Source organism: Bubalus bubalis, chromosome 13 (genome assembly GCF_019923935.1).
Source record: "Bubalus bubalis isolate 160015118507 breed Murrah chromosome 13, NDDB_SH_1, whole genome shotgun sequence".
Taxonomy (NCBI): domain Eukaryota; kingdom Metazoa; phylum Chordata; class Mammalia; order Artiodactyla; family Bovidae; genus Bubalus; species Bubalus bubalis.
In genome coordinates, this window is record NC_059169.1 from 14,494,004 (window position 1) to 14,508,069 (window position 14,066).

The 14,066-nt window shown below is 39.2% G+C and overlaps 1 protein-coding gene across 1 annotated transcript in view; it reads left to right on the plus strand.

Annotated features, from left to right (window-relative positions):
- LOC102415544 (ATP-binding cassette sub-family C member 4) overlaps positions 1-14,066 on the plus strand; it is a 224,710-nt gene that overhangs the window by 200,608 nt on the left and 10,036 nt on the right. The window contains exons 27-29 of the mRNA XM_045162438.1: positions 6,713-6,885; positions 7,325-7,430; positions 13,355-13,489. Of these exons, the coding sequence (XP_045018373.1) occupies positions 6,713-6,885; positions 7,325-7,430; positions 13,355-13,489 (414 nt within the window). The remainder of the gene's footprint in view (positions 1-6,712; positions 6,886-7,324; positions 7,431-13,354; positions 13,490-14,066) is intronic.

Below are 14,066 nucleotides of genomic sequence, written 5' to 3' on the forward strand. Positions count from 1 at the left end.
ACTAATAAAATGTAGAAGTTTCATAGGAAAGTGTTTATAAAGGCCAATTATATAGTCGGAATTAATGATGATTATTTATTGGCAATTATGTCATTTTAATGCTGTAGCATGAATGCAGATAACAGAACCCTGGAACATCTGCTCAGCTTTCACATGGGAGGTTCATTTCTAGAGAATTTTCTGTTATTTGTGTCATGTTTTTGCTTGCTCCACTTCTTTGAATTTCCTCACCCTTGCATGAAAAAAAATTTTGACTATTAAGTTGCTGTCAGTTTGTATTTTAATACAAATCATTTTGTGTATTTGCACTAGTTTTATAAATCAATTCTACTGTTGGAAGAAACCCTAGACTTCTAAGCCATAGACAGTCTTCTAATTTCTCCTAGGACCTAGCTCAGTCTTTTGCTTTTAAAAAGTAAGAATGAGTGTTCCTATGCATTAATGATGAAAGATTAGAAAGAGAAATTGAGAAAGCAGTCTCTTTACCATTGCAACAAAAACAATAAAATACCTAGGACTAAACCTACCTAAGGAGGCAAAAGACCTGTACTCATAAAACTATAAGGTACTGACAAAAGATATCAAAGATGATGCGAAACAGATGGAGGGATATACCATGTTCTTGGATTGGAAGAAACAATATTGTGAAAATGACTATACTACCCAAAGAATCTTCAGATTAAATACAATCCCTGTCAAATTATCAATGGCATTTTTCATAGAATTAGAGCCCACAAAATTACAGTTTTAATGGAAACACAAAAGACCCCAAGTTGCCAAAGCAGTTTTAAGAAAGAAAAACAAAGCTGGAGAAATTAGGTTCCCTGACTTCAGAATATATCACTGAGTTGGCCAAAAATTTGTTACATAAGATTTTATGGAAAAACTTAAACGAACTTTTTGGCTAGTTCAATACAGATCTAGAGTAATCACGATGGTGTGGCACTGGCACAAAAACAGAAATATAGATCAATGGAACAGGCTAGAGAGTCCAGAGATGAACTCACACACCTGTGGTCAGCTAATCTGTGACAAACAAGGTAAGAATATATGATGGAGAAGAGGTGGTCTCTTCATTAAGTGGTGCTGGGGAAACTGGACAGCTATGTGTAAAAGAAGAAAATTAGAACAGTCCCTAATACTGTATACAAAAATAAACTCAAAGTGGATTGAAAACCTAAATGTTAGACCAGATACTATAAGACTCTTAGAGGAAAACACAGGGAAAACACTCTACGTAAATAACTACTAAATGTTTGATTGATCTTTTCATTTCAGAGAAGTGTGGCATATTTTTAAACATCTTTTCTGTTTGTTTGTTTGTTGTTACACAAATCTGAGAGATTGATTGTTCATGTTGGTTTGAATTGGTGTGTTTGTCATTTAGTGTCACCCTTCCATGGAAGCTCTGAAATCTGTAATATACAGATGAGCCTTGACTGTGAGCAGGCAGATTTGGAGTTATGACCGTTTCCAGTCAGTAATTCTGGTTTCTGAAGGATATCACCACTGAGTCTTTAAACATCCACCCTGCTTTTCAGCAACGTGTGGATTTTGTTTTCTTAAATTGGGTTGATTGCTTCACCTTCTCCTGCCTGAAAAGCAGTGCACCTCTGATTTCATTTAAGTTTTTGAGTCTTTTACAATCAAATTCTGCAAGAGAAGAGGTGTGTAGAGCATTTAACCATTAAATATAAAGAACGATAGGATGATCCACTACTCTTGAATTCATAGGACAAATTTCATCTTTAAAAAATAACTGGAAGTACTGGTAAATTATTTTTCAATTTGTTTCCCAGATTTAGATCTTTTTTCACAGATTCTCAGATAGCATTACTCTAGAATTTTAGAATATATTTTTCCATGGACAGAGAAGCAATGTTAATCTAAATTATAAAAATACTGAAGTGGTAGATAATACTAAGATCTACTTCTATTTAAACTACATTTGGAACTTTCTATAAAAAGAAAGAAATATGAGTTTATTTCACAAAGTGAAGTATATTGTTTCCATTATTGCTTTTGGAATTAGCCCTGTTAACTTTGGTGATATCACTTAGAGAAATCATCCCATCATTGTGTTTCTCTAGGAATTGATTCCTCATGACTGTTTTAAAAGAAAACTTATGAAATCGTTCATTGAAAAACATACAAATGTGATAAAGAAATAATTCCTAGAGAATCTGGATAAAGGGATGATTTATCACTCTAAGTTATTGTTGTTCAGTTGCTAAGTCACCTCTGACTCTTTGTGACCCCATGGACTAAAGCACGCCAGGCTTCCCTGTCCCTCACCATCTCCTGGAGTTTGCCCAAGTTCATGTCCATTGAATCGATGATGTCATCCAGCCATCTCATCCTCCATCTCCCTCTTCTCCTTCTGCCTTCAATCTTTCACAGCATCAGGGTCTTTTCCAATAACTTTACATCAGGTGGCCAAAATATTGGAGCTTCTGCTTCAACATCAGTCCTTCCAGAGAATATTGAGGGTTGATTCCCTTTAAGATTGACCAGTTTGATCCCTTGTTTCCAAGGGACTCTCAATAGTGTTCTCCAAGTACCACAGTTCAAAAGCATTAATTCTTTAGTGCTCTCTTATTGTCCAGCTTTCACATCTGTACATGACTACTGGAAAGACCATAGGTTTGACTATATGGACCTTTGTCAGCAAAGTGATATCTTTGTTTTTTAACACACTGTCTAGTTTTGTCATAGCTTTCCTGCCAAGAGGCAATCATCTTCTAACTTCAAGGCTACAGTCACCATCTGCACGGATTTTAGAGCCCAAGAAGAGGAAATCTGTCACTGCTTCTATCTTTTCCCCTTCTATTTGCCATTAAATGGTGGGACTAGATGCCATGATCTTAGTTTTCTTAATGTTGAGTTTTACGACAGCTTTTTCACTCTCCTCCTTCACCCTCATCAAGAGGTATCACTAACTCAATGAAGTCAGGTTTTAAGTGAACCAAAAACCCTAGTTATTAATTTGTAAATGATGCCTAACTGGATATGTGAACCCAAACTCAGAGTTAAACTGAGAATTAGTAGGAGGAAACCACTGTTTTCCTCTTTATGAATTTCAATTAAAAGGAAAAGATGGCATAAAAAAATTTAAGGTCCTCTAGTTCTGTTTCTTTCTTCTTCCTTGGCAAAGATGGACATTCAGGAGGAAGACAGTCCTATGGATGCTGCCTGTCTCATTTTGGTTATTTTTCTAAATATGCCTAAAGTACATTTTTCATGTACTGAAAACTTTCCAACTTACTGTAAACTGATAAAAGTTCATCAGAAATTAGTGCTATTGGGGTGCTAAAAAGCAAAGGCAGCTCCAAAAATATAACATGAGTAGTGCCTGAAGATGAAGCACTTTATCATTCAGAGGTTAAAAGGTCATAGTAGATAAATCTCTGGAAGTGAATCATTGATGTGTTGCTTCCATTAAAAAGCAAAAATGAAACACCTTAGATACTGGGATTTGGAATTAAGAGTATAGTATGGGGGCTTCCACAGTTGCTGAGTGATGAAGAGTCTGCGTGCAACGGAGGAGAAGTGGGATTGATCCCTGAGTTGGGAAGATTCCCTGGAGGAAATGGTAACCCACTCCAATATTCTTGCATGGGAAATCCCATGGACAGAGGAACCTGGCAGGCTACAGTCCATAAGGTCCACGACTTAGCAACTAAACAATGATAAAAATGTCTTGTCAGAACTGGGAAGAAATTGTACAGTTAAATGTCTGACATTGATAGTGTCTCTGTTAGGACACAAGCGTGTCTCATCACACAGGAAACAAAGATACAGAAACCTGGGCATCAGCAGCCTGTGCATCAGGAACCACATGGTTCAGTCCTTGAGGTGGAGACATGTCACATGTCCATTTCCCGGGGCCTTGTGTTAGGTGAACTTCCTTTACTGCTGGCCCTGCTCTGGTAACAGCTCTTCCCCATCTGTTGATTGCATTTCAGTGTTTCCTTCTGACCCACACCAGATTTTCTTCTTGAAAAGTAAGAACGTTCCACAAAATGTGGAAACCACCTGACCTCTGTGTTCCCCTCCTGTGAGGGGCATCAGCACCTACTACACAGAGTGCACACAGCGATGATGGAGACAGGGCGCCTTATAAGTCCAGTGTATTATTCTTCAGTTTTGCTATATTCTATTATTTTCCCAAGCTCAAACACAATCTGAAGTATTCTATACTGAGATGTATAGTTTTGAATAGTAGTTATTTGTTCTATTTTCCTTAAATTATAACTTTTTCATTGCTTTCCTTTATTTAAAGTGTGATATGATATCTTGGAGCCAGTTAATTGTTATAAGAATATATCCTTTTTACAATTACACTTAATAAGAAAACAGTGTTATATATAAATTAATTGTCCATACGAATTTAGTTTCTATGGTATATTTTGTTTTTTAATATAAATTTATTTATTTTATTGGAGGTTAATTACTTTCTAATTTACAGAAACAGGTATGTCACACAATTAGAGTCACTTATGCCTTCATTCATGTTGTTGCTGTTTGTCGCGTCTGACTCTTGTGCAACCCCATGAAGCCTGCCATGCTCCTCTGTCCATGGGATTTCTCAGTCAAGTATACTGGAGTGGTTTGCGATTTTTTTAGCCAGGGAATCCCACCCAGGATCGAACCCAAGTCTTCTGTTTGGCAGGTGGATTCTTTACCACTGAGTCACCAGGGAAGCCCACCTTCATCCAGCCAACAAATATCTACTGAGCTTGTCAGGCAATGCTGCAGGTTCTGGGGCTGTCACAGTCATCAAGAGACAAAACGTCTGTCCTTCTGGAGCTTAAGTTCTCCTGAAGAAGTTGAAAAGCAGGCCAATGCATATGTAACGAAATCTCAGTGCTGATACATGCAAAGTAGAAAAGTGAAGCAGAACTTGAGAAGGGGCTAGCGGATAGCATTATTAATAATGGGCAATATATATTGATCTGTTACAAATTCTGCATGTACTGACTCATTTAATATTCTTAACAATGTTAGGAAGCACACACCTTTATAATTATGGTCTTAGAGTTTAGGAAGCTAAGATAGAAGGTTCAGGAACTTGCTCAGTTGGTAGAGCCAGGCAAGACTTAATCCCCAGGCTGCCTGGCTTCAAGTCTCGAATTTATTTTTGTCTGGCTGCAAAAAAAAAAAAAAAAAAAAGTCAACAAAAGAACCTAAAATGCCGTACATTGGTGCAATCTCCAAAATGACAGAATGATCTCAGTTCATTTCCAAGGGAAACCATTCAGTATCACAGTAATCCAGGTCTATGCACCACCCTAATCATAGAAAGTGAGGAGGAACTAAAGAACCTCTTGATAAAAGTGAAAGAGGGGTGTGAAAAAGCTGACTTAAAACTCAACATTCAAGAAGCTGAGATCATGGCATCCTATCTCATCACTTCATTGCAATAGATGGGGCAATAGTGGAAACAATGACAGACTTTATTTCCAAAATCATTGCAGATGGTGACTGCAGCCATGAAATTAAAAGATGCTTGCTCCTGGGAAGAGGAGCTATAACAAACCTAGACAGAATATTAAAAAGCTGAGACATGACTTTGCCTACAAAGTCCATGTAGTCAAACTTATGGTTTTCCCAGTAGTCATGTACCAATGTGAGAATTGGACCACAAAGAAGGCTGAGCGCTGAAGAACTGATGCTTTAGAACTTGGTTCTGGAGAAGGTTGTTGAGAGTCCTTTGGACAGCAAGGAGATCAAATCAGTCAATCCTAAAGGAAATCAACCCAAATTTTCCTTGGAAGGACTGATGATGAAGCTGAAGCTCTAGTACTTTGGCCACCTGATGTGAAGAGATGACTCATTAGAAAAGACCCTGATGCTGGGAAAGATGGAAGGCAGGTGGAGAAGGGTATGAAAGAGGACAAGATGGTTGGATGGCATCACCAACTTAATGGACATGAGTTTGAGCAAACTCCAAGCAATAGTGAATGACTAGGAACACTGGTTTGCTGCTGTCCATGGGGTTGCAAAGTATTGGGCATGACTCAGCAACTGGATAACACTAACCTGTATCCATACACTGGGGGAAATAAGATGTTCTGTTTTCTTTTTCATGTGTTTTCATTCACAAACAATGCATTTAAGACACTGAAGAAAATGCACTTGACTGGTCCACTATTTGTAGGAATAAACTTGGGAAAGAACCTTCAGCAGAATGGGCTCCAGGATTACTAATGTATAAGGGGCAGTTTGCTATTGCTGGACTTGCATATATTAAACTTTAGAAAATAGTAAAGGGCCAATAAGCTTATATCTTCAGAGAACCAGATTTTCTGTAAAATTTTTGAAAACTTTTCTCTAGTGTACCAATTCTTATGCAAAATGTACTTTAGGAAACTTGACTCAATCATAAAGATCCTTTTAATTTTTCTGTTTCAATCATATTGGGAGAAATAGCTTCACTTGTTGAGAAACTTCCTTAACTAACCCCTGGGGGCGGTGGGGGTTCTGGTGGATGTCCTGTGGTGGGAAAGGGGGACACTGAGATCTTTCTGTCCTGAGTTGACTCCACCATCTTTCTCAGTGAACACTCATTGGAAGGAGCTCTCCCCATCACCTGGCTGTACATGTAAGACATGTAAGAAGTCCTGATGATGTCAAAGCTCTAATGTCTAAAAGGCATGTCTACTTCAGTAGCAGTTTGCTTAGAAAAATGTCATTCTTTCTGTATCCACAGGTACAACTCAAAGAATCCATCGAAGGTCTTCCTGCTAAAATGAATACTGAATTAGCAGAATCTGGATTGAACTTGAGTGCTGGTCAGAAACAACTGCTGTGCCTTGCCAGGGCTCTTCTCAGGAAGAATCAGATATTGATTCTTGACAAAGCCACATCATACGTGGATCCAAGGTGTGGAGCTGAGCCCCAGGAAATCTTGAACTGACTTGTAAATGTGGTAAATGGAAAACATTTAGTGAATCTTAGAAACGTTTCTAAGTGCTCGCTTGGCCTCATGGATATCTGTTGATAATATTAATTCCAGAAAACAAAGATAAAAACCAAGACATGTTATACGGTGTTAATGTTGTTATGAGGCACCCTAAGAAAGCTGAATTCCTAAATCCAGCTCCTGATAGTTTCAAGCAATTTTGAGGGAAGACTAATTTTCCATCATTTTATGAAAAATAGTAAATTTCTAAGTAGATTTTTATACTTAGCTTTTTAGGAACAAGACTATATGTTAAAGTATTGATTTTAAAAAACATTGTAAAAATATCATAGGATGTTTTTAAGTCTTAAGTCTGCTTTTCCTGTCTTTACTGAATTAAATCAACTTCTTTGTTTCTAGAACTGATGAGTTAATACAAAAAAGAATTCGTGAGAGATTTGCCCAGTGCACTGTGCTGACCATTGCACACAGGTTGAGAAACATTATTGACTGTGAATGGATAATGGTAAGACCCTCTCCATTTTAGTTGTTTCCATTTATGTTCAGTTTTCAATGTATCCTTCTGTGTAAAATTTGATAGAAACCTCCATTAATTTTTCTCTTAGTTTCTTCTCTCATTCCTGAAAATTACTCAAGTACTTAACTATACTTTTAGAATGCACTATTAAGTAATATATCCAATAATCTTATATTTTCATATTAAAAGTTTATTTGAATTGTCATTTTTTTTATGATGGCCAACATTAAAATATTCCAAACCCAAGTTATAGCTCCATATTTTAGTGGGGTAGAACTCAGTCATTTTCACTATGTCATAGTTGTTTCAGCATTTTTTGATTCCCTTTAAAAAAATTAGCCTCTAGTTTAGACTGCCAGGAGGTTTATGACTAAAGTTGTAGATTTTCTCAGGAGTCCATGAGAAGAAAAGGCCTAGTGAGAAAAACAGTATTTATTACATAGGGATTAGAGGGCTAGAAAAGTGAAACACTGGGGTAACGATTTTAGAAAGCAGCTACCATATCCTAGGACAGATCTCCAGACCTGAGAACTCAGAAAAGAGGCCCTAAGGAATTGATACTCAGACCTCCAAGGAGAAGTCACTGCCTGGTTGATGGTCATATTTGTGAGGGGGCAGGATGGGGCTGGTTCTCCAGGTGCTAATAGCTGGGAGCTGAGTCAGGTCCCAGTGCTGAGGTGACGCTTTCAAGTAGAACATTAGCGGTGTTTCCCACCTTCAGTCTCCCTCTAGTGCCCCCTACTGGCAACCTAACGAAGGCCACCTGGCAAAAGAGTCTGAACTGCTGCAGTGACTTGCAGAGACCCAGCTTCTGCATCACAGATGAGAGTTTGGAAAGAAAGGCAAATCAGGGATGAGAGACTCATTAAACAACCAGCGATTTTCTTACACAATAGCTCTGTTCTGCACACATGGCAAGCTCCAGGCTTTGGTCTCTGGATATCTGTCTAGTATATTCCTTCCAGGTTTGGTTGGCTCTTTCTTCCTTAGTAATTTAATATTTCCTTCCTTAGCTTTATTTCCTTCCTCCATCTATTCCTTTTCTCTCTCTTTTTCATTTTCTCTCTTTCTTTGTCCTTTTCCTCTGTTGCTTGCTCAGTTTCAATACATGTTAGGATGTGCCTTTATAAGACAAGAAAAGCAAACGCTCAGTTGTGTCCGACTCTTTGGACTGTAGCCCACCAGGCTCCTCCGTCCATGGGATTCTCCAGGCAAGAATACTGGAGTGAGTTGCCATTTCCTTCTCCAAGGGATCTTCCCCATCCAGAGATTGAACCCAGGTCTCCCACATTGCAGGCAGACGCTTTAACCTCTGAGCTACCACCTGTGGTGGATTCATTTTGATATTTGGCAAAACTAATACAATTATGTAAAGTTTAAAAATAAAATAAAATTTAAAAAAAAAAAGCATTTTTCAAAGGATAAACTTTGGCAGCAAATAATCTCAAGGAAAGCAAGATACTTTGAGGTATTTTGATGGTCCATACAAAACAGGCAATAATCACTAATGAGTGGTCAGTAATACCCACAGTTCTTTATGTCTCATGATAATAGAACTGTCTCTTTTGATTTGGGCAGTTCCTGGAATATCACTTCCCACCCTACCTCACATGCATTGTCAGATGGGACATCAGTGGGGACACTGAGTAGATACAAGGCTGTCAGCACTGAGGCAGTGCCTGTAGCCTCACTCCCTGAGCTGGATGTGCCCAGGAGTGAGGTCTGGGGAGACAGACGGCAGGAGTGGGGCATCCCCAACCAAAGGGATGCTCTAGGCTCCAAACAGTGCATCTGGTCACCTGGACTAGACATCACAGTAGGAAGTGGGCTCTACCTGCAGACTTTCATGAGGCATGGGGTGACATTCAAGACTACCCAACAGTGACTCTTAATTTCCAGAAATGTTTTGTGTCAGGCATCCTTAGTCGTTCATTTTGTGTTCTTGATGCTAATTGGAAAAGTAACCTTTTATTGCTAGATTTTACCTGTCACTTTGTTCTTACCTCTCAACATTGCATTTCAAAGATTGTCCCCTAAAGCACCATTCTTCCATTATAAATAAATGATGCTGTGAAATTTACCTATTTCAAGCCCTTTGTCAGGCTTTAGACATAGCAGCAGAAACATGGCTTGATCTCCAGCTCAATTAAGGGTCTGTTCAATTAAATTCTTTGCTCCTAAATGTACCCTAAAGATTTATTTTTGGGTTTTGGTATTATAGCATTAATGGCATTAATCATAGCAGATTCTTTTTATTATCTAATTCTTAGAAATACTGTCACCTTGGAATGTGTGGTTGGTTAGGGAAACTGAGGAAGGATAGAATTTGGACATGTCATCTGGTCTCTAGTCTTTCCCATTCTATTGTTTTCCTCTATTTCTTGGCATTGATCACTGAGGAAGGCTTTCTTATCTCTCCTTGCTTTTCTTTGGGACTCTGCATTTAGATGAGTATATCTTTACTTTTCTCCTTTAGCTTCTCTTCATTTATCAGCTATTTAAATAACCTCAGATAAGCAGATGACACCACCCTTGTGTCAGAAAGCGAAGAGGAACTGAAGAACTAACTTCTTCATGAATGTGAAAAAGGAGACTGAAAAAGCTGACTTAAAACCCAGCATTCAAAAAACTAAGATCAGTCCCATCACTTCGTGGCAATAGATGGGGATACAATGGAAACAGTGACAGACTTTATTTTCTTGGACTCCAAAATCACTGCCAATAGTGACTGCAGCCATGAAATTAAAAGACACTTGCTCCTTGAAAGAAAAACTATGACCAAACTAGACAGCATATTAAAAAGCAGAGATGTTACTTTGCTGACAAAGGTCTGTCTAGTTAAAAGCTATGGTTTTTCCAGTAGTCATGTATGGATGTGAAAGTTGGACCATAAAGAAAGCTGAGTGTCAAAGAATTAATGCTTTTAAATTGTGGTGTTGGAGAAGACTTTTGAGAGTCCCTTCAACTGCAAGGAGATCAAACCAGTCCCTCCTAAAGGAAGTCAGTCCTGAATATTCATTGGAAGGACTGATGCTGAAGCTGAAACTCCAATACTGTGGCCAGCTGATGCAAAGACCTGACTCATTTGAAAAGGCCCTGATGCTGGGAAAGGTTGAAGGCAGGAGGAGAAGGGGACGACAGAGGATGAGATGATCGGATAGCATCACTGACTCGATGGACATGAGTTTGAGCGAGCTCTGGGAGTTGGTGATGAACAGGGAGGCCTGGCCTGCTGCAGTCCTTGGGGTTGAAAAGAGTCAGACACGACTGACTGACTGAACTGAGCTGAACTGTCACCTTGTCAGTCCTAAAGTGTTATCACTCAGCACCTGATCTGCAGATGTGAACATCTGTATCCTCTGAACAAAGCAGCTTTGTTGCTATTATCAAAATATGTTCATTTGTTTAATGCTTTACTTACCGATTTGTTGTTTAGTCGCTCAGTCATGTCTACCTCTTTGTGACCCCATGGACTGCAGCACACCAGGCTTCCATGTCCTTCACTATGTCCTAGAGCTTGCTCAAACTGATATCCACTGAGTCAGTGATGCCATCCAACCAGCTCATCCTCTGTTGTCCCCTTCTCCTCCTGCTTTCAATCTTTCCCCAAATCATGGTCTTTTCTAGTGAGTCAGCTCTTCATATCAGGTGGCCAAAGTATTGGATTTCAGCTTCAGCATCAGTCCATTCAATGAATATTCAGGGTTCCTTTAAGATTTCCTTTAGGATTGACTTGTTTGGTCTTCTTGCAGTCCAGGGACTCTCAAGAGTCTTTTCCAGCACCACAGTTCAAAATATCAATTCTTCAGTGCTCAGCCTTCTTTATGGTCCAACTCTCACATTTATACATGACTTCTGGAAAAATCATAGCTTTGACTAGACAGACCTTTGTCAGCAAAGCAACGTCTCTCCTTTTTAATACACTGTCTAGGTTTGTCATAGCTTTTCTTCCAAAGAGCAAGTGTCTTTTACTTACCAATATCTCCTGGTAAATTTCTATAATCCCAACTTTTTCTCTCTTGATCAATGCCTATGAACAAATCTTTAAAGAACTTTTATGAAACAATGTTTGGCCAGTCCCTCCCCAACTTTCTAGTTTTGTCCCACTCTGCTCACCCTCCTTCCTTTACAGCTAAACTTACACTGATGGTCTTTCAGTTCTCCAAATTCAGTATTCACTATCTTACAGTGTGCCCTCTCTAGACTTTTGGATTAGTCTAAGGTGCCTGTGGTGGCAATGGTGAGATGGTGGGACTTGGGGTAGATAAGGAAGTGAAGCCAAGTGGACTGCGTGATGGATTGAACATGGGATCTGAGGACAGAGAAAGAAGTTGATGTTGGTTTCTGGGTACAGAGACTGAGCATCTGGGTGAGTAGGGAAGACAGAGGAGACGGGAGATGCTAGGGTTCTCTTTGGAGCCTGTCACCTTTGTGATGAATGACCTTGTTTCTAGGAAAGGATCTTACCCTTCTCTGTGGAGCTTCCCTTCTCACTCCTGTGTTGGGAGACCTTCAGTGTAGGACTCCCTGGTTGCGTTCATCATTGATGTCACAGGGAGGGCCCACCAGGAAATGTAAACTCGGCTACTTGTTTATATTTTGTTCTGAACTGGTTGTGGTTGCTGACTCCTCTGGTAGGAATGGTAGGATTAGACCTCAGGGTACCTCTGCACCCACCAGTTAGAGTTGGGGATTGTCCTCTGTGCTCCATTTACCCCAGGTATAAAGCTTGTATATTTTTCTAGAGCTTCTGATTACCAGTTGGCTTTCAATTCAGCAAAAACATCACCAGTAATGTTCTTTCTCAAAACTTTAATTTTTGAGGCAATCTTATTTTTATTGCTTGCTTTAGAAATATAGACATACCTTGTTTTATTGTGTTTCCCAGATACTGCCTTTTTTTTTTTTTTTTTTTTTACAAATTGAGGGTTTGTCAAAAACCTACATTAAGCATGTCTATGGGTGGCATTTTTCCAACAGCATTTGCTCATTTTGTGTCTCTGTGTCACCTTTTGGTAATTTCTTACAATATATCAAACATTTTCACTATCATTGAAGTTGCTCTGGTGATCTGTAACATCAATGATCTTTGATATTGCTACTATGACTTACTGAAGTCTCTGATGATAGTTAATATTTTTTAGCAATACTTTATTTTTAAGTTAAGTTATGTACATTGTTTTTTTCATTGTTCTTCTTTATTGTGCAACAATGCTATTGCACACATGCCTGGGTACACTGTAATGTAAACAAAGCTTCTATGTGCCCTGGGAAACCAGAAAATTCATGTGACTCATTTTACTGTGATGTTCATTATATTCTGGAATTCTGAAACTGAACCCACAATAGCTCTGAGGGATGACTGTACCTGTTTCCTTTCTGGAAAGCAAGTGATTGTCTGTTCTGAAAGCTTTAAGGACATAAAGACAAGTCAATCTACTACAAAGTCTAATGTTCCAGATGGCAGGTGGCCAGCCTGGAGGAGCGGCTGCGGAAGTGACAGATGTTTGATTTTCTTGAATCAAGACATTTCCCAACGCTGTGTATCTTATAAATAGCCCTCAAAGCTCAGAGTCTGAGAGCTAAAAGCACTAACTAATGATAACAACCCCAAAGGCCCTGGGCAGAATATAAAACGCTACAGAGTGTTCAGTTCCGGTAATCAGTCATGATTAAAGCTTTCATTTTTCTGAAAATGAAAGAACTTTCATTTTCTTCCTTTCCTATAACTATATAATAATGAAAGGCTGGGCTGCGCCCTTGTCTCCCAGTGAAACATGGGAATCAAACCATGTAAATACCACCAATCCTACATTCCAAATTCTCCCTGTCTTGCCCCTTTTTGAGATATTGCCTGAGTTATGTTACTGGGGGATATTGTATGCTAATGGGCTTCTTTCTGCTGTTAACAGGTGTTGGATTCAGGGACATGGAAAGAACATAATCAGCCAAATAATTTGCTGCAAGATGAAAACAGCCTATTTTACAAAATGGTGCAACAACTGGGTGAGGCGAAGGCTGCTGTCCTCAGTAAAATGGCAAAATAGGTGAGGCTGCTGTGGGAAGCTGTAATTAAAATTCGCCTCCAGGATTCACTCTTCTCAGGATCTCCACCAAGGGTCTGGGAACAAGCACTCTGTGTTCTTTGCAATAGAAATCTCCAGAGAGGAAGCTTTATGACTAGGTCTTTAACAACACATGGCAGATGGAAGGCAGGTCTGCTGGGAATCTGCAGCAGTGCTGGGGGTGGGGTCGGGATGTGTGCACCCTTCTGTGTGCGTGCACCTGTGCCTGAGAGAGAGATTTTGGATTTGACTTTCCACATGTTTGGACTCTGGGTTCAGATTCTCATGGAACATAAGAACATCTGCATTTTGCAGACCCTTTACTTTCATTCTGATTGGTACTCAACACATTTGTGATACAAGTTCCATCAAATAATATCCAGGAAATTTGAGAGTTTAAGGGAGAAAAAAATTGGAATATTTTGATTCTAGGAAGATCTTCCAGAGAAAGGTGTAGGTCTCTTCTGTTTCCTAGTCTGTAAAGAAAATTCTTACCTGAAATTATCACTTTCTACCTAATTCTTTGTTGTTTAGAGTTAGGTCCATTTACGCCCCCCTC